General features: G+C 38.5%; 1 protein-coding gene across 1 annotated transcript in view; it reads left to right on the forward strand.

Moving 5' to 3' along the window:
• Window positions 1–1235: 1235 nt before the first annotated feature.
• Window positions 1236–21910, forward strand: part of LOC103022215 (protein eva-1 homolog C) — an 88479-nt gene continuing 67804 nt past the window's right edge. Inside the window, exon 1 of the mRNA XM_022683249.2 lies at window positions 1236–1851. Coding sequence (XP_022538970.1) covers window positions 1668–1851 — 184 coding nt within the window. The 5' untranslated portion in view covers window positions 1236–1667. The remainder of the gene's footprint in view (window positions 1852–21910) is intronic.

The raw sequence follows: 21910 nt of genomic DNA on the forward strand, positions 1-21910 counted from the left end.
AGACTGTCTTGGTCACAGATGTGCCAGCAAAACGTGCACCAACAATTTGTCCTCTTTTGAACTCTGGTTTGTCACCCATAATGTTGTGTGCATTGCAAAATTTTCAGCAAAACTGTGTCCAGAGAATGGAAGTAGATGGTACTAGTATGTGTTTCTAATAAAGTAGTCAGTGAGTGGAAGTACATGGTATTAGTACGTGTTTCTAATAAAGTGGCCACAAAGTGGAAGCACAAGGTAGTAGTATGTGTTTCTAATAAAGTGGCCAGAGAGTGGAAGTACAAGGTCGTAAGTTGGTGTTTTTAATAAAGTGGCAGTGAGTGGAAGCACAAGGTAGTAAGTAGGTGTTTCTAATAAATTGGCCAATGAGTGGAAGCACAAGGTATTAGTAGGTGTTTCTAATAAAGTGGCCACAAAGTGGAAGCACAAGATAGTAGTATGTGTTTTTTAATAAAGTGGCCAGTGGGTGGAAGTACATGTTAGTAGTAGGTGTTTCTAAAAAAATGTCCAGAGAGTGGAAGCACAAAGTAGTAAGTAGGTGTATGTATTAAAGTGTCCAGTGAGCCCCCTGCTGGCCAAAAGGTTAGCAAAAAAACTAGAATAAAATGAAATGCATTATTGCTTTTTTGTTTGACACCAAAGAGACACCGTACATACAAGTTATCCTAGGCGAGGTAGACTAGGGTAGCTTCGGTACAACCATGAAACGGTCTTATCCCAGCGGTGCCCAGAAAAAAAAGAAAAGCAGCAGCAGCAAGCGCCGGGGAACGAGCCGATCTCCGGGGCTGCTTGCCCGGCTTCAGCGCTGTGGAATGAGCCGATCTCAGTAAAAAAAAATAATTATGGTTATGAAAATGGTTATTTGCCTAGTGTTCTTTTGTGTCATAGTTTCATTATTGACCCAATCAAGTTGGATAATCTACAGGTGATACATTTAGAATCATAAAACTTATTTTGCTTTAATTTAATCTCCTTCTGCTATTACCAAACACAATTCTGGCTATGTTCACATAAACATAATACCATCTCTTGCAGTGTTACAAAAAGCAAATCAATAATTTTGAGTATATGTTTGTATAAATGCTCTCAACTTACCCCCAAATTTGACATATTACAGTAACTGCTCAGTTAAATGAATGGGGTAAACATGCAGTAAAGAACATTGGTATTTAAATTGTGTGAAACTGACACCAAAAAATCCTTAATTTCTGTTATTTACTTACTTAGAAGTATTTTGTTTCTCAGTAGCATAGTCGCTGTGAAGTGTGGATAATAGTTTTGCGATATATATTGATTATCACCGAATGGCAGTTTTGAGATATCACTGTTATCATTCATTTACCACATCTAAAATGTGCTGAAAAAAATTGAAAATGGGCCTTGAAAGTGCTTCAAAAAAGCTTGAATTTTACAAGGTGTATGAACCCTGAATATTGCATTTTGCTATACAAAAGAATCCATTTGATCAGGGCCCCTGATGAAAGTTCAGAAGGGTAGGAGTTGTTTAGGTGAGTTCAGAAAGCTCCGGGCTTTGGGACCAGGGGGAGGTCTCCTCCAACAGGTAGTCGGCTCTGAGCGCACACTCACTCTCAGTCAGTCAGTGAGTGAGTGAGTGGGTGGGTGGGTGAGGAGCGCCGTGCCCCCCGAGCCTCAGCGAGGTGTCCGCGGGAATGAGCCATGGACTCGGGCATCAGCTCAGCTCCTCTCGCGCCGTCTCCAGCCTGACTGTCCGCTCGCGCTCCAGCATGTCCGGCCCGGATGCTTCTTCCTCCTCCTCAGGCAGAAACCTCGCGCTCTTACTGGGAATAACGTGTCTGACCATCTTCACCAAGACTTCAGCTTCAGAGTTCTCAGGTTAGGAAACGTGTTCGCCCCCTCCACTCTCTCTCTTACAGACCCTAACCTCTCTCTCTCTCTCCGTCAGTGTGTTCCTTCTGTGTTCAAATAACGTTACATAGTAAACAACAAACTGTACTCAACTACTAAACAAAGCTCCATATAATCATTTAAATATACAAATAACACAGATTTTCCTCAATTAAATACATAAACTGTGTTCTATCAGTGTTCAAATATATAAAAAACAAACTGTACTCAATTACATTAAATAAAGTTCCATATCCTTGTTTAAATGGACAAATAAAACAAACTGTCTTCAATTAAATACTTAACTTGTATTCTATCAGTATTTAAATACATATAAAACAGACTTCAATTAAATACATAAATAGTGTGTTCTGTCTGTATTTGAATACATAAAATGTAGACTGTCCTCAATTAAATTACTAATCAATGCTCCATATCCTCATTTAAATACATAATCAAAGCTGTATTTTGTCATTTGAATAAATAAAAAAGAAATGTATCCTCATTTAAAAGCATAAATACAACGTTCTTAAAACTTTATATATTATTTCATATATTATACAACCCTCATTGAATACCAAAGCAAGTTATTGTCAGGTAAGATTCAAAAATAGTACAGTACAGCGGATACAGTCTGTATTTAAGTACATATGCGATTAAGTACAAATGAAGTGTTCTACACTTAAACAGTATTTTCTGTCATCACATAAATGGAGAACTAAAGTTTTCTGTGACATACATCTTATTTTATTACATTAATACTGTACTGATTTAATTATGTAAACAAAGTTGACTGTCCCACATAAATACATATGAAACGTCACTGTACTTTCCTTGCACATAACACATAAAGTGATCTGTCTCCATTTAATAGATAAACAGATAAATCAGACTTAAATAGTTCCACCAAAGTGTTCTATTTGCATTTAAACATAGAAATATTTTAATAAATATCAAATCATTTTAAATGCCCATTTAAATAAAAAAGTGTTCTATTAGTTCTATTCATTCCAATTTATGTTCAGTGTAAGATATAAGGATATTTCTTCATTTAAATATGTAAATGTGTTCAGTCCTTTTTAAATATATAAATCAAACATATATAAAACAAATAGGTAATTACATAAACAGTCCATTCTATTCTAATTTAAAAGTAAAAAGAGCATTCTAGATGGTAGAATACTTGCATTTAAATACATAAACAAGGTGTTCTGATTTCATCGACACAGAGCAGGAAAGAACAATATTGGGAGCTTTTTAACCTCGCGTGGCTGCGCCGCTCAGCGGGGAGTCTGTCTGCCAGGCCTGCAGGATCTGGGGCAGAAACAGAAGGAGACATTTTCAGCTCCTGATGATGAGGATGGTGATGAAGCACTTGATAGCTGTGCTCTGCAGTGATAGATGTGCATGTGTTTAAGCACTCATGAGAAGCAGTTGAGATAGAGACTGTGTTTGTTCAGACAGGCTGGTCGGCTCTAGAATGTTCTGCTACATTCACACTGCTCCTGAAACTGGCATGATGGGTTTAACCATACTGTGAAAATTGCTTATGATGTTTAATCATGTTAATTTGTTATGATTCTAATAATTCCTTATATACAGCTCTGGAATATAATCAAAAGGAAGATGGATGATTACAAGCCATCAAACCAAGCTGAACTGCTTGAATTTTTGCACCAGGAGTGGCATAAAGTTATCCAAAAGCAGTGTGCAAGACTGGTGGAGGAGAACATGCCAAGATGCATGAAAACTCTGATTAAAAACCAGGGTTATAACACCAAATATTGATTTCTGAACTTTTAAAACTTTATGAATATAAACTTGTTGTCTTTGCATTATTTTTTGGTATTTAAGCCATTTCTCATTTTCTGCAAATAAATGCTCTAAATGACAATATTTTTAACGTGGAATTTCGGAGAAATGTTCTGTCATTTATGGAATAAAACAACAATGTTTATATATACCTATCAGAGAAACTGATTTAGAAACTGTAGTGGTCTCTTCATTTTTCCAGAGCTGATGTACATTGTGAATTGAACATTAGGAAAATAGGCTTTAGTTCTGTGGTTGTGATTGATTGCGGATGTTACAGAGGAACATGTCTGTTTGGAACGTGTGCTTGTTTGTGTTGCAGGTTTATTCTTATTATTTTATCCTGAGTTTAGTGTGCTTTGAACCCTGCAGTTAACTGATCTGTTTTTGGTCATATTAATATTAAAAGCTTTATTGCACACATATTAGTCTTTGCTCAGATGCCGTCTTTCTGTCTTGGCAGGTCACATTCATTTGAGTCTGAATAAAGTGACCCATATCTGTCATTCATGTAAACCTGTTTCCTAAATGGACCACGTCCTCATCATCATTAGCTGCTGCTAGTACACTAATGACACTAGATAATGACCACAGTGTGCAGTGCAGTACTGAGCACCTTATCTAATACCTCACTGCCTTGTTTGCGGCCTTTTTTTTGCGGCAGTATTTTACCTCATGACCTCATTAATAATAATAATTTATATTTTATTTTTTATTAATATTCATTCAAATTTTACATAAAATAGTTTTTAATTATATTTCCTCATGGCCCCAAATTGCTGTTGTTAGTCTCAATACATTATTTTTTGGTATTTGAAGAGACCACATAGGTTAAACATTGTGCCAGTGTAACCCTGTAGTGTGGCTGTGTTTTGAACCTAAGAAAATGTTGTGTAAATTGAGTGATTAGTGAAGATTACGCTTTCTATCCTCACTGAGCCTGGAGTTAATTGCCTCAACGCTCTAAACCCCAGCTCTGCAACCATATAAGCAGTAACAAACAGCAACTGGACTTCAAGCCAGTTATCCTCCGTCAGACTCCACTGAGCTGCGTTCAGCATTTCACTGATCCCACAAAGTTATTTATATGTTTTTATTGTAATATGCATTTCCCTTTCTGTTTTATATACAAGTAATTACATAGTACATTTTGTTTTTTGCTTTATCCCTATGCATAATATCTCAATTTATAATACAACTATATCCCTATTTGCACTGTATTAGGACTGTATCCCTATTTACACTGTTATATCATTTTATCACTAATAATACCTTTATATAATTGTATCTCTAATAATACTGTTCTAAAACTTTATGCCCATTCACACTGTTATAAAACGTTATCCAAATTCAAACGGTTCTATAACTTTATCCCAGTTCACACTGTTTTAGAACTTTAACCCTTATTCACACTGTTCTAAAACTTTATCCCCATTCACACTGTTCTAAAAGTTTAACCCTTATTTACACTGTTCTAAATCTTTATCCCCATTTACTCTGTTCTAGAACTTTAACCACATTCACACTGCTTTATAGCTTTATCCCCATTCACACTGTTCTAGAACTTTTTGTCTATTCACACGGTTCGAAAAATGCATCTTAATTCACACTGTTCTAGAACATTGTTCCTATTCATACTGTTTCCCATACTTTCTCTCTATTTACACTGTTCTAAAACTTCATCCCTTATTCACATTGTTTGCCTGAGTGACATCGTGTGGTCACATAAATTTGTGAAATTAGTGTTTTAGTTTAAAAAATAGGGGGTTAGAAAATCCCAAAAGAAAAATGTGAAAATGAGAAAATTTGAAAAAATGTGATAGAAGGTTAATGTAGAATCACAGCATGCTCTCAGTCAGCATTGGCAGAGACAACTGAAACCTCTGAAGAGTTAAAGAAGTGTTGTGAAAGTGCTCTCAGGTCAGTTAGAGGGGCGTAATGTAGAGCACTGCTGGACAGTTGGACCTCAGCCTGAGGCACTGTAGACCTACAGCATTTCCCTAGAGAACAGAGAATGTCCAGTTGATTGGCAGGTGCTTGGCCAGGGTGACAGAAGTTGCCGACGGAGATGAAACATCTGTTGCTGAGAGACCAACCTGAACCTTAGCCCAGAGGGTCTTAGACAGACTCGCTAACAGCATCCTTTGTGTGGAATAGAAAGTGTGTGTGTGTGTGTCTCTGTTTGTGTCTGTAAAGGCCTCAGCTTTTAATCCCAGTTAACTAGTGGTTAATTTTAATGAGTGTGTGTGTGTGTGTGTGTGTGTGTGTGGGTGGGTGGACAGTATTAAGACAGACCCACCAGGGTGCCACAGTGAAAGCTGAGGTTTCCTTTAGCTGTACAATGGTATCTGTGAGGGTGAAAAGGTCAACTGAGGTCAAACCATTTCAAACCATTTTTAAGCATCCTGCCCCCGCAAACAACTACACAGTGACCCCCCCCCCTCTTTCTCTATTACTGTGGCCTGCCCCCTCTCTCTCTCTCTTTCTCATTCTGTTTCTCTTTATCTCTCTCTTGCTGCCTCCTTCTCATTCTTTGTCTTTCTGTTTTTTTCTGTCTTCTCTTTTTTACCCTATCCATGTCTTTGTTCCTTTTTAAATTTCCCATTCTTTCTTTTTTTCCTTGTGAACTATATTTTGTTTTCATCCACAACAGTTACATGAAGAAACTTTAGATGGCGTAGGCTTCTGTGATTAGGAGTGGCATTGAATCAAGCAGAATGGAAATATTAAACAGAATGAAGAGATCTTTATAGCCATGTACAGTAAAATAACAAGACATATACTGTCTACCGATAATCAATATATCTTTATACAAGGTAGTCACTTGTGTGGAAGATTGAGTACTATAGGAAGTATATGTTCTGGTTTTTCTGCCCTTTCTTGGGCTCCCTATCTCCTTATAAGAGTGTTTTTTCCCGGCAGTGTCCCAATCCAATGTTTATTTATTTTTTTTTTCCTTTCTTCTTGGGTTTACCTGCTTTACCTGCAATTGGGTTCAACATCCCTCTGGGCTGGGGAGCTACTAGTCTGTAGCACTTCATCCCATTACACTTAATTTTTTTTTTTGTGTCCCGCCACCTAATGGCTTAAAAATTTCTGGCCCGCGGCCAAACGTAACCCCTGGATTAAGGCAATATAAGGCAGTACAGGGAGAAGAGAACGGGAAGTATAAGGAAATGTTGGTGTAAATACTAACATATATTCAGTAGTCATGCAATAAAGATAAAACTGTGCAGTGTGCAGTGATCCATCCTAATCTAAAAATCTTTTTGTAACGTTTATTTATTTATTTATTTATTATCTATTTATTTTACATTTTCCGTTCTGGTGCACAAATTTGCAAAACCTTGATGGATAGAAAACCAGCTTCTGTTTCTCTTAGTTTTCTGTCTTGTTTAGTCTCTTTCTCCCTCTCACCCCTGGCATGTCTTTGTTTTTCTTTCTATAAAAGTTATTAGGCTTTGTGTTTTTCTTCATTGTAGTAAAAGTAGAGGAGCGCTGTGGTTGATTGTGTGAGCAGCTGTGCTGCTGGACTGAGTTGAGAACACTGTTCTGATTAGGAGTAATTCAGGTTTTCACTTCAGCCCTCACTACACTGTACTTTATAACGCTCCTGTAATCACATGTGAGACATCAGACTGTCTGATAACAGCCCTCTCTCTCCCCCTCTCTCTCTCTCCCTCTTTCTCTTTATATTTCTCTCTCTCTTTCTTTCTGTCTCCCTCTTTCTCTCTCTCTCTCTCTCTCTCTCTCTCTGTCTCTCTCTCTCTCTTTCTCTCTGTCTTTCAAAAATGAAAGCTCCCCTTTCCCATCTTTACATCTTTACAGAGAACAGAACTGAGGCAGAAATTGCTTTGTGGACTCAGAGATCTTTGTGGCTTTAGAAGTCCTGGGAGTCAGGGGTCATTTCTTAAGAACAGGACAAGGAAGGAAGAGCTGGTGTGTGTGTGTGTGTGTAAGAGAGACAGGGTTAGAGTTCCGGAGGTGGAACCTGATACCCATGCCTTCTGTCTGTTTGAAAGACCCCCTTCCAACCGTCCTCCTTGTGATGTGCACCCCCATCCACGCACACACACACACACACACACACACACACACAGTTCTTTTAAGCATTCTTTTAGGGGTGGGAATCGTTTACTATCTCACGATTCGATTCGATTCCGATTTTGGGGGCCACGATTCGATTCAAAATCGATTTTTGATTCAAAACGATTTGAATTATAAAAATTTCTGCTTCTGGCTTATGAATCTTATTGAAAAAAACCCTCCATAATATACACTGGTCCTGGAGCAAGTAATGTGTTACAAAAACAATAAAATGTGCAGGAATGTGGGTCCTCAGTGACAGAGAAATCACTGGGATATCACAATGACGTTAATGAACAATAAATAAATAACACTGCTTTATTACCAAGCTACTAGCGGTGGTGTGTAGGTGACGCTGCTGGGCTGATGTGATGATAGCAGTGAAGCGCTAAAGTTCAGGAGCAGCTGCTGATTAACTAGTTAACTTTAAGGTCGTTGTATTTCTTCAGAAAGGGGGCAGGAGGTGGAGAAATTAATTCATATTGTCCATTCCTTAATTCCTCTGTGATGAGGAGCTGAAATTAGCTCTGATTAGCTTATTGTTATTTTTCCGTTCCGCCTTAAATGCTGCAGCCCGCTGCCACCTGTAGCGTTATTTAAGGTGGAACTGGAAAGTTAGCTAGTTAGCTAGCTAACAGTTACTGAAACTAACTACTAGCGATCTTTTTTATGCTTGTTATGAAGCATTCTGCCATAAAACATTGAAACTACACGTTAATCTAAGGTAATATAGTGCTTATTCTGCCATCTTACCGGTGATTCTCAAACACCTACGCTCTGTGTGTGTCTGGAAGATCTCCGTTTGAAGGGACAAGCCCTATCCCCAGGGTTGCCAGGTCCAACAAAAATACCCAGCCCAAAATCAGTCTAAAACCCGCCCCTCAGAATCGATTTTGGGACATTTTAAATCGATTCTGAATCGTAGTAAATGAGAATCAAGATTCTTATGTGAATCGATTTTTTGGCACACCTCTACATTCTTTTACACATACTTTTCAAGTTGTCTTTTTTACTTATTGATGATAACACCCAAGCAGTTGGTATTGTTTATGAAAAACACTATTGTATGTATGAAATAACAGTTAAGAAATGTAAAAAAAAAACATCATAAAATGTGTATTAAAACATTAATAATAGATAATGAATAGGGGTCGCCACGTCTTTAATAGAAATATAGTTTTTTTATGAATAGCCAAAGTGATTTTAAATGTGTCTTCGAAATGTAATATGTAATGCTGATAATGATAATGGGATAATGGGACTTCTTGGGGTCCTCTGCATGCATAATGGTGAATAATAAATTTTATTTTTCATGTATTTAAAAATACATCTGCTTAAAACTTTGATAAAACAGTGTTTGACGTATCAGGCAGTAAATTTCTAACACGTTTCTAACACATTTCAAAACCGCATAACTTTCTATGAGTGTGTTTCGCACCAACCTTCCTCAGAATTAAGCTGTTTACGTCTTTAACTGAATAAAATACGAACACTAAAGTAAGAAAAAAACAAGAAGAAGATTTTAACTTCTTCAAATTTAAACAATGCAGGACCCCACAACTCTTGGTTTACGTTCACGCACATACACACACTTTAAGGTGGCAGGTGAGATCTGTCTGAGCAGATCCTCTTGGCTTGTTGTTTTGTCTGCTGAGGTGTGTGTGTGTCTGGGTGCTCAAACACCTTTACCTAACCGCACACATAAATACACACACACACACGCACACAGACTGTGTCGTGTCCTCGTAATGTTTAGGCTCGTATAGTAGTAATCTCAAACTTCACTATAGTTTGCCTTGTCTTAGAAGCTCACACACACACACATACACACACACACAGCTTTACAGACCAGCAATTTAACATTATATCACATTTTCTAATAAACACGCTCAAAAAGTACCAATCACAAGATTCATTATAAAACGTATGTAATAATTCTAAACCCTGTTTATTCTACAATTATTACTGTATTTCCTGTACTACTCAAATTTAAATACAAAATTACGTAATTAATTACATATGCATTCTGACAGAAGCTTCAAATCTTCAGTTCTAAGCATTGATAAAACATTATTAAACTGTATTGGGAGTTTTTTTTGTTTCCACAGTACAAGACACACAAAAGCACACTAGAGGCATAGCTGCTAAAGGTATTTGGGGTCCTGGAGAAATAAAAACCCTAGATATCTGTCTGTCCGATTATGAAATAAAAGCTCCCCATATAACAGGTAAAATATAAATGTATATCACATTCCAAAAGAAATAGGACAGCCGTAAGTAAATTCACCATGAATTGCTACCTCGGAGGATAGAGAGGGAACTCCAACATAAGTTTTGAGATGTTTTCTCGTAAAGTTGAACACTAGCCAGCACACTCAGGGCAAGGCAATGTAAATTATTAAAGTTCGAGTGAAGACTGATAGTGGGAGATGGACTCCACAAGGCCATGTGTCCTGTGGTATCTGGCCACAAGATATTACAGCAAATACTGTAACTTATTGCCTTTTTTTACTTTAACTGAATTGACTGTTAATTTTTTGCTTATCAGGTATAATCAATGTTCACTTCACCTGTCAATGGTTTGAATGTGGTTTTGACTGACTGGGATGTAAGACATGGTAGTGGCCCTCTTATATTTCAGTATGAAAATGTTAATGCATTGTAACAAGCTCAGATTTAACAGCTTTCGTGCCGTTTTCTCATCTGTCATCAGCTTGCAGACATTTATTGGAATTTTTAATGTAGAGCTATTAATAGATTGACATTTTGATGTACCTACTGTGGTTCTTAATCAAGTTTTATTGGGGTTTCATAATTTTATGTTGGTTTGTTCTCACTTGTTAAGAAGCACCAAGAAACATTCTGTCTGTGGCTGAGGCAAGCCAGGGTGAGTCTACAGTGTTGGAAAACAGACACACACACACACACACACACACACATACACACACACACAGCTCCTTGGCAAACAGTGTGTGAAGACAGAGGAATGGGTCGCTCTCAGGGAAATGTGAAGCGTCAGTACCGGTCAGCAGAGGCGGCTGAGAGACTGATGACGTGTGTATGTGTATGAGAGTAAGTGTGAGAAAGTGAGTGAGCAAGAGAGAGAGAGAGAGAGAGAGAGAGAGAGATATATACACATATTTAACCACTTAATTTCCTTAAACTAAGGGCCTGTGTAAAATAATTAAAATAAAAATGCATTGACTGAGGATTGAGCAAAGGATGATGAAAAAACAAGAAATAGATGAGTGTGGGTCAGTATGGCTGTGAATTAGAGTTTAGGACCTTGTGCCCAGTTTGGAGGATGTTGGGTCAATGAAAGTCTGGGCTCTGGGCGTGGACAAAAATGAATGGGAGTGAATGGGAGGAACGTGGATTGAAAAAACTATGATGCAGTTTGGGGGCTGTTGGACATAAAAACGAGTCAAAAACAACTGGTCTGTCGGGACATGTACATTTGCACCCAAAGATTCTTACTAAAAAGATAAAAACATAACAAATAAAAAAGAATTTTCAGGAAGTTTATTTGAAGCTGAATGCAACCCAAATCACACAGTCAGGCCGAGCAATCTGGAGTTGTGTTTATCTCAAACACTGCAGGAAAAATACGAAGAAAATTGAAAGAGAAGAATATATATCGGATAGCAAAGTTGCACAATGCTCAAGCGTAAGCATAAAACTAAAGCATTACATATGTTGGAGCAAACTTTTTACACAGAGTCCCTAAAGAGCACACAGTGTTAATGAGTGTGTGCTCAGTGTGTCTGGTTTGGTGTGTTGGCTGTGTGCAGTAATTGTAGATCTCCACCAGGTTTGAGAAGACTGCTGTATAAACACAGTGGGAGATCTTTTAGTTTCTGTTCCACACAGATAAATGCCTTCTAGATAAGATGTACCTGGTGTGTGTGTGTGTGTGTGTGTGTGTGTGTGTGTAAAAACATCCCCAAATTCCTAAGTGACAGTCCACATTTACAGCTTAAATGAAGGAGCCTCTCGTTCCCTTTCTTCTTCGTCTCTTTCTCTGTTTTTATCCTGCACCTTCTCTCTCTCTCTCTCTCTCTCTCTCTCTCTCTCTCTCTCTCTCTTGTTTCTCTCTCACCTTCTCCTTGTTTATCTCTTGCTGTATCTCTTACCCTCACTTACTTTTTCACTCTTTCTCTGTCTTTTACACTCTCGCTCTCTGTCTATATCTCATAGACTGTCTCTTTCTCAGTTTTTATACTGCATTTTCTCTCTCTCACTCCCTCTCTCTGTCTTTATCTTTCTTTCTCACTCTTTGTCTGTCTCTCTGTCTCTATCTGTCTAATGCTTTCTCTCTATCTCTCAGCATTTTCCTCAATATGGCTGGCTTTCATTTAGGTAGAATGAAATAATGAAATAGTAAGATTAAAGACAAACAAAAAATAGAAAAACAACACAGAAAAAAAAGGAAAAACTAAAAAAAGAATGAAAGATAGAAAAGAATAGAATAAGAGAAAGGAAAGAAGATGGAATGAGTAGGAAGAAATAGAAAAAGACAGAGTGGAAAGAAGGAGAAAATGAGCGATAGAGAGAGAGAGAGAGAGAGAGAGAGAGAGAAACAGTCAGACAACAAGGAGTTATTGTTCTCCACTGGTTCTGCAGTTCTTCTTGATAAAAACGACTTACAGCAGCAGACAGACTCTATAAACACACACACACGCACACGCACACACACACACACACTAAATGCCATGCTGAATGATGGATACTCAGTTCCACATAAGTATAGAAGTGTATCACCTCTTCTCTGCTCCCTCAGAGTTCCCTCACTTTACCCTGTGGTCAGAGTGATAGACTGATTCATGTAGAATTTGCTGAAGGAAAGAGCTGTTTTGTGAGGAGCTTTTTGATTGATCTGTTCACAGATCTGAATAGAGTCCAGGTAGAGGAACAGCTTGAGTGTGAACAGGGTTGGTGGAGGCTAGGGAGGTCGGGGGGCTAAGCGGCTGAGGGGGGCTGTTCTCACTGTTTACTTTGCGGCTTTGCTAAACAGCTTCTCTAATGGTCTTCTGGTGGAATCTGGAGGAGTGTCTGAACACTGTCAGAATTCACAGGGGATGCTATTATGGGTTTACAAGTGGGTACACACACACACACACACACACACCAGGGTATCTACAGGTCCTTAAACTGTCCTACATTTGTTTATCTTAGCTTAGTTTAAAATGTCTAAAATCCATCTCCAATTCTTGTTTTTATTTTCATGCATTGCATTTCAAACTTTACAAAATTGAATCTCATGGTATATTACTCATTAAGCAGACGGTATTTTGCGAAACCAATGGCCAGTGATGTGCCAGTTCACAGCTTTTCTGAACTAGTTCAAGTTCAGTTCATACATGCTCAAAGTGAACAGTTCACGTTCAAAGTTCACAATTTTAATTCTGAACTAGTTCAAAGTTCAGTTCATTTTACTTTTTTCGTGAGATATTCAAATAAATACTTTTTTTCACACTACAAGCTAGAAATCACTATACGTTCTTTGAAACTGCTCATTGTAGACATTTGCTCATGACACTGCAATTGTGGGTTTCTTACCAGGTGATGAAAATGTTCATAAGGAGAACTGATGTCTGTCTCCGTGCCATCACTTCCACTAGCCATTTTTTTTAATTGCAGCGCTTTCTCTCACTCCCGTCATTAGTCTCTCTCTCTCTCTCTATCTCTCTCTGTACTTCTCTGTATCTCTCTCTCTCTCGCCCTCGAGCTCCACGCTCTCGTCGTCGGTCTTTATTAAAGAATGTGTTGCGTTCAGTTCAACGTTCACGAAAAAATGAGCGTGTTCTTTTGAACTCGTTCACACACAACACTGCCAATGGCATTATGTATACGTCTTAAGAGGGCTTCTATTTTCAGGTATGTTAATGTACCATTACTTGCTTTTAGCTAGCATAAATGGTACTTTAGGCACATGGAAACTGGAGGCATGGCACCCCAGTTTTGCACTGGACCCTATTTAAACAGTACAAACAGTTCCTTTTTTGTGTGTGAAAACTGTTCATTTATGTTTGTTTGAAAGGTTGGTTTGTCAGAAAAATACAGTAAGTTTTACAGTAAGTCTGTAAACTTATTATTGGAGATTATTGGTGATGCTAAAATATTAAAAATGCAGAACGTCTTAAATGCAGTGCCCCTATACCTGCACAGACCCTCACACACTCACACACACACATAGCGTTTGACTGTAATCAGACACAGTTTGTGGTTTTGGTCGGTATAGTAATAGCTGTTTTGTGGGCTGCAGTGACAGTAAAGTGTAAAGGCTTGCTCTCTCTCTTTTTCTCTCACTTACTTTTGCTCTCTCTCTCTAAAGCCTAAAGCTGTCAGCTTTCATAAGTTGTTAATGTGACATTAATTTACTGTGTGTGTGTGTGTGTGTGGACACAGAATCAGATTTGTTTTTATATTGATTAGTGCTGCAGAGTATATTGTTTTAGTATCATGACTGTAATGGAAGCATGTGCAGTAATCACATCGCAGGCCATGTGTCTTATGTGAAACTATGAAAATCTAATTGAGTTTTAAAAATGCCATGATACTACATTTTCTGCTGCTTATATTTATATTGCTTTTTTATAATTAAAACTATTTGTTTTCATGCACTGTGCTCATTTACCATGACATACCTACCATGACATACCTACCTAACTCCAAACTTTGATTCACAGAGTACTACCAAACTACCAAGACTGTGCAAATCTGTCATCAAAGCTAAATGTGGATACTTAAAAGAATCTAAAGTATAAAACACATTCTGATTTGTGATTTTTTTTAACAGTTTTTATTTGTTTGTATGCGAAAAAGTATTTCCAAACTTGTGACAGTTTATAGTATATACAGCTAATTTCCTTGATTTTTTATTATAAACACAATCTCTCTCTCTCTCTATTTCTCTCTCTCTCTCTCTTTCACTCTCTCACACATACACGCACACACACAGTTTGAGAAAACAGATATTGGATGTCTCTTCTTTCTCTCACTCTTTTTTCCTGTAACACCTGCCCTCTGAGGTCAAGGGTCAATCAGCTCCTAATGCATGGCTTAATGTGTGTGTGTGGGAGGGGGTGTGTGGAGGAGTGTGTGGGGGAATGCTTTTTGAGTAAATGAGAGCAGTTCTAACCCAATGGATTAGCATATCATTTCTTTTTAAAGAACCGACACATACATATTATATAAAAAAGGTCTTCGCACAAGAGCAAATATATACAGTATATCATATATATCAGGTTATTTTGCCTCTTGATTCAAATCCCTTAATTCTAAATATATCAAATTTAACCATGCTGAACCCATGTGATCCGATTTGTGTTGGCATAAATAATAGAGTCACAGTAACACAGTCACTAAACCTATTTAATTAAGATGTGCTGCTGATTAATACTGAAGTAAAATCGCTTTATTTTTTTAGTAACAGTATATGTAATTAGAAATAACACCGCAGTATTATTCGATTGCATTCGCTGACAAAAAGATGAATGCTGAACGATCACAACCTCACCTCATTCCCAACTCTCCCAGCTCTTACCAAAAGTACTGGTTGAAGCATCATTATTCCAGAGAACACAGTTCCACTGCTCCACTTCTCAATACTCAATACTTAATTCACACCCCTCTAGGGGTGAAACGATTACTCGAGTAATTTGAGTTACTCGATTTAAAAAAATTATCGGTTAATTTTCTGTGCCTCGAATAATCGTTTATTTAATTAAAAACTCAGCACGCGGTAATTCGCGCTTTTAATGTGATGTTTAGATGTTTAGTGTTACGTCACCCGCGCACAGGAAGAAGGAGGAAGCGACGACATTAATGAGATTAACATTAATGTACCTTAATAACATAACGACAATTCTGGACTTAATGCAGGCTTTATGTAGGTGAACACAGCGCTGAGGAGTTTATAAAGAAATGTCAAAAAACATGTCACCGGCTTGGTGAGACGAACTGGCAACATCTCTGCTGTTCAGAAGCTAAGATTCACAACATAATGCAAATGTTTATGCCTTTTTTTATTGATTAATTCCCTATAGTTTTGATATTTACAAGAACTCCTTGTTGAAAATAATTTAAATTAATTTATTAAAGTACTAATTATTAAATTATTATTATTATTCTTTTAGTTATTTCTATTTGTGTTTGCAGTTTGGAAATGTATGTTTTTGTGAATTAAAAAATGTAACTTATCTAAAAAAGGAAATCATTTGGTCATTCATTATTAAGTAAAATGTCTTATTTTCTCTTGTGTATTTTTAATTACTCTTTAAGCAAACAAATATGTTTTATCCGATTACTTGATTAATCGAATAGATTATTTTTTAGCCCTACACCCCTCTAACCTATACCTGTCATATTTGGGTAATAATGCTTTTCTACATTGACTAGTGCATATGTGTGCATTTGCATATTTGTGTCAGCCATGGGTCCAACCTAATGTAGCTGAAAGCATTCACCAGAAGAGCTTTTACACACCTCCAAAACTTAGGCTATGTTCACATTACCAGGCTGAAGTGACTCAAATAGGATTTTTTGCTCAGTGTAACTCAGATAATTTTTAAGGCTGTGTGAACGTGCCAAATCAGATTTTTTCAAATCAGATTTGAGTCACTTCCATATGTGGTCTAAAATCGGACACATGTCCGATCCATGGGCATGCAACATGAATGTAAACGGTCAAATCGGAGTTCATGTGCCTTTTTACTTTTACGCATGTGCCTAGTGCTTCTCTCCATCTGTCCCTCCAGCTCATCTCAAAGGTACTGGATGGAGCTCCATCACTCCAGAGAACAGAACTGTGTTTAGCCATGTGTTTAGACAGTTTGAATAGCAGCTGATCTATGATGTGATATTATTATTTTGATAACAGAAAGTTGCACATGCTTGCAGTTTCTGTTTACCTTTGTGGAGGTGAGCTCAGCTACGCTTTAGCTCTCACGGTGTGTGTATGGGTTGCTGGGTGGTGACGGCAGCTGAACTCATTAAACAGGAGACCAAACAAAAACAACCCACTGCAGTAACTAACAGACGCCCGCCTCAGCACCACACACACACACACACACACACACACACACACACACAAACACACACTCACACACACACATTGTATTTGGTGGTGGCACAAAGAGTTCATCAGTTAGACTTAGAGTTAAATACTTTAGGAGCCAAATTCATGTGAATAAGCCCCTTCAGCTGATAGTGTGTGCGCATACAAGGCACTACCCAGACTACACACACACACACACTCTTTTTTTTTTATAAAGTTGGTTTCTTTATTAGTGTGAGAATAAATACCCCAATCAATCCTGTTTGACTTCAGGCCACATCCTGTGGTCTGGTATTGAATAAATCATACACACATATGGCAGGACTTTGATGGACTGCTATATAAAGTGAGCAGGCTGTCTCATTTATTGCATTTATTTCAGGCTCTTGTTTGGCTTTGGATTTCTCTTAAAGTTATAAATGGGGCTATTTTCTCTAATGCCTGTGTATATATATATGTGTGTGTGCCATGCCAGGGTGTGGGCCCATTTCTATGTGGGGGTTTAGAACCTTAGTTTGTGAGTCCGTGGTAATGAGTGTGTGTGTATTTATGTGTGTGTGTGTGTGTGTGTGTTCCCTCACCAGACTATAAGCCCTACTCTCTAATTACAGTAATTCAGCCAATCTGTGGGCAGTGAAAGTGCAGCTTGGAGTTGATGTGCTGAACGTTTACGAGGCGAGTCGATCAGCCCTGCAAACGAAAATCATGTTTAACTCTGTCTTACCAAACTGTCACTCAGGTCCTAACAGAAGGTACAGTTAAGTGTAAGGTTAAAAGAGAAAAGAAACAAAAGTAAAAACAGGTAAATCAGACTCGTATGGAGACTGATATATATATATATATATGTATATATATATATATATACATATATATATATATATACATATATATATATATGTGTGTGTTTTTAAGTTAACTTAACTTTTAATTCAGTTAACAGTTAGTTGAACTCATATTTTTAGTTCTGCAGTTCAGTACAAAATTTCGACAATACACAATTTAGTAAATATGCTAAAGCATATTTAAATAATTTAAATAATGTTAAAAGCAGACAGTTAGACAGTTGCACCACTCACAAGCTCTTAAACCATGTATATTTATTTCAGTGTCGAAGGAAGTACAGAAAGATACATTTATGTTTCACAGTGGTCTAACTACTGCTCATTAATAGTTACAAAATCATTAGTTCACATCATTAGCTCCAGACCATTAGCAGATCATAATGCAAAAGTGCAAGATGTAACCAACAGATGAGCATAAACAGTAAACAATTTGATGGAAAGGCACACAGAATAAAGTTTTGAGTTAGAAGAACATTTGATTAAAATAATCTTAGATAACTCAAAGACATTCTTTAATCAATTACTTTATTATCTTAGGTTGCCTGGTTTTACTTTTTTATATTTTTATATATTATAACAATGCAAAGATTTCACCATATCTACTGTGAAAAATCAAACTCTGTGCATCAAACTCAAAACATATACAAAGCAGAAACCAATCACCTTCATAATTTATTTGTGAATATGGACTTTAACTTTTATATTTTAAAGTCTGTTTTAGCTACCATTAACTGTCTGTTATATTATACTGTATCTTACAGAGGATCACAAAAATATTTTGATTCCCCCCCCTAAAAAGAGTTCTATAGAAAAAGCAATGGATTTTTGTAGAACTAAAATAACTCAGACTCAAACAGATACAATTTTAACTTCAAGCATTTACATTTGGCCGAAAAAATTAATCTCTGTTTAGTTAAAGTGAAATCTTATTTCTGATCTGATGCAAATTCAGTGCTCAGCAATTACTACTGGTGTTTTGGTTGTGGTGAATGGGATTTTGGTTGTCGAGTGTGTTTTGGAGGGAATGGATGTGTTCACACATTATAGAGACTTTTAAATTTGACTTGTTCAGTCATTCCTGAATAATAATTCAGACTCATAAGTCATAAGTCTGAAACACGCGAGTACTCTGACAATTGCACATAAAAGATAAGCGCTCCTTCTCTGTCTGCATTCCAGCAGTGTGTGTGTGTGAGTGTGTGTGTGTGTTTCTGCTTATGGCACTGTGGACCTGTGAGGAATTTACTCCTGAGTCCTCTCTACCAATCACAGCCCAGCATCATTTAAACACAGGGAAACCCCAGTTCAGGGTAATTCCCCCCTCAGCACTGCACAAACACACACACACACTGCACACACAGGAACAAACACACACTCTCTCTCTCTCTTACTGTAGATTAAGAGATTAAGGTTTTCACACCTGTAGTTTAATTCTCTGGTTTGTTAACTTGCAGCGTTTTTCACCTTGGTTTAGTTCGATTTCACACAAGGAAAACCACAAGTGCAACAAAAAGTGTCACCTCAAATCAGCTGTCTGGGGCGGAGCAAGAAAGTAAATACAGGAAGAAGGTGTTACTGTGCAATATAGCATGAAGCAGCATCAGATATGGAAGTTATTAATTGCTATAGTAATTAACTGGGTGTTATAGCAGCCTAAACTATACCTGAACAGCCATTTAGCTTAAACATGAGGAGTATATTTAGCTCAGATTGAGGTTGGATCATATTTTCACCACAGACTAACTACTCCATAGTTAGTTTGGAACTGGACGAAGACCACCTCCTCTCATAAGTCTCGATTCATTTGTTTTGGTCTGTACCAGTGTGCGATTAATGTTTTCATTTTACCAGACTATATAGTGCTGGTATGAAAACACCTTGAGGTGCACACAACGTTTAAACTTTACAAGCTACTAGTATTTAATTTCATATGTAACAGTACAGCTTTTTGAATTGGATTGAGTTGGATTGCATTGTATTTGTTGTGTCAAGGTTTGCATGTTCCTTTGTGGCTAAAATATTAGCTAGTGACTGGAATGTTAGCTTGCGGCTAACATATTACCTTGTGGGTAGCATGTTACCGTGTGGCTAAAGAGTTAGCTTGCAACAGAAATTTTAGTTTGTGGTAAGAGTGTTAACTTGTGGTTAGTGTGTTGTCTTAAGGCTAACATACTTTAGCTTGTGATTAGTGTGTTGTCTTGTGGCTAGAACATTAGCTTGAGGCAGATGTTAGCTCGAGGCCCGTGTGTTAGCTTTAGCAAATTCAAAAGGAGAGCATCTTTACGCACTCACTGGGGGTTCTGTATTCTGTATTTTCTATGTTTAATGTTTTGCCTGATTCTTTGTCCTGTGATGATGTTTCTGTAAAGCTGCTTTGTGCCAACACCAGTTGTAAAAAGCGCTATACAAATACATTTGATTTTGATTCGATACTTTGTACTCAAATCATCTGACCTGAGGAAATTCACAAAGCAGGACATACTGTCAGGGCCAGACAGGAATGAGACTGGTGCAGATACAATAAAATAACTTTTATTAAAGTTATAGAGTAGACAGGGGTAGTCAACAGAAACAGGGTCAGTACCAAAAATGCACAGTGTAGAGAAACCATACCATAACCGGAGGACAGTCCAGAGTTCATACACGGGTAGGCAGTATCACAGGGTAGGCAAAAATCCAGAGTACAATAAACAGTCCAGGTCATACACGGTAATCCAACACAAGGGAGCAGGCAAAAATCAAAGTCGGTAGAAAACAAAAACAGGATCATACACGGAAAATAGCAAGGGCAAGAGAAACGCTTTGTATTGTAGGATTACCAAACAGATACTCGGCGAGGTGTGAGTGTGAGCATGGTCCTTAAATACACTGAGTAATCAGTACTCGGGACTTCCTGGTGGCGTCATGTGACGTGTCATGTGATCGGGAGTGTGTGTTGTGTCATGGAGTGGTGCGTTCTGGGTATTGTAGTTGTTACTGTGAGAATCGCAGATAGAGCTGGATGTGGGAGACACAGACGTGCTTTCAGCACCAGACATGACAGTACCCTCCCCCTGAGGGCCCGGAGCGGAGGCAGAACGGGGCCGACCCCGGCGACGACCACCCGGCGGACAGGGAGTACCGGCGGGAGGTGCAGGTGTCGGAGCGGAGGTGCCAGACAGACGGGGCTCACCAGAGCGAGAAACCCGACGAGTTGGAGCAGAGGAGGTCGGAGGACGCTTGGGACGTCCACGGGGCCTAGGAGCAGGCTTACCAGGAAAACGAGCATGAAACTCCACGAGCAAGGCAGGGTCCAGCACGTCTTTGGCAGCCACCCAACAACGCTCCTCCGGACCATACCCCTCCCAATCGATAAGGTATTGGAGCACACCCCCACGTCTGCGTGAATCCAGCACCTCCCGGACAGCATACGTGGACGACCCCTCCCCCTCCACAGCCGCGGGTGGAACATCAGCCGGTGCAGCGTCAGCGAGCGGACCCGGGACCATAGGCTTGAGGAGAGATACATGAAAAGAATTATTAATACGATACTGAGGGGGTAACTCCACCTTGTAAGTAACTTCATTAATACGTGACAAAATCTTAAGAGGACCAATAAACTTAGGCAGGAGTTTTCTACAACTACCCTCAAACCTAAAGTCCCGGGTAGAAAGCCACACCCGATCTCCTGGTTGGTAGTCTGGGCTGTCACCACGGTGCTTGTCAGCACGCTCCTTGTACACACGCAGTACCTCAGAGACTTTACGATGCGGGTCTTCCCACACCTGCTCACTGCGCTTCATCCATTCATCCACAGCCGGCACATCAGTGGACACCGCTGTCCAGGGAGCTAGAGGAGGCTGAAAACCCAGAACACACTGAAAGGGGGTGAGGCCAGAGGTAGTATTAACTAGGGAGTTTTGTGCAATTTCAGCCCAAACGAGGTATTGTGACCAATCGGTGGGATGTTTGAAGCAGTATGTGCGGAGGAATTTCCCGAGTTCCTGATTAACCCTCTCACATTGACCATTACATGTAGGGTGGAAACCAGAAGTGAGACTGACATGTACACCGAGATGTTCAAAAAATGCCTTCCACACACGAGAGGTAAATTGAGGACCACGGTCAGACAAAATATCTTCGGGGATACCAAAGTGTCTAAATACATGCATATAAATAGCTTGAGCAGTTTGGAAGGCAGTAGGCAGAGCTGGGAATGGAATAAATTTAACCCCTCTAGAGAAACGATCAACAACAGTGAGAACTGTAG

Source organism: Astyanax mexicanus, chromosome 1 (assembly GCF_023375975.1).
Source record: "Astyanax mexicanus isolate ESR-SI-001 chromosome 1, AstMex3_surface, whole genome shotgun sequence".
Lineage (NCBI taxonomy): Eukaryota > Metazoa > Chordata > Actinopteri > Characiformes > Acestrorhamphidae > Astyanax > Astyanax mexicanus.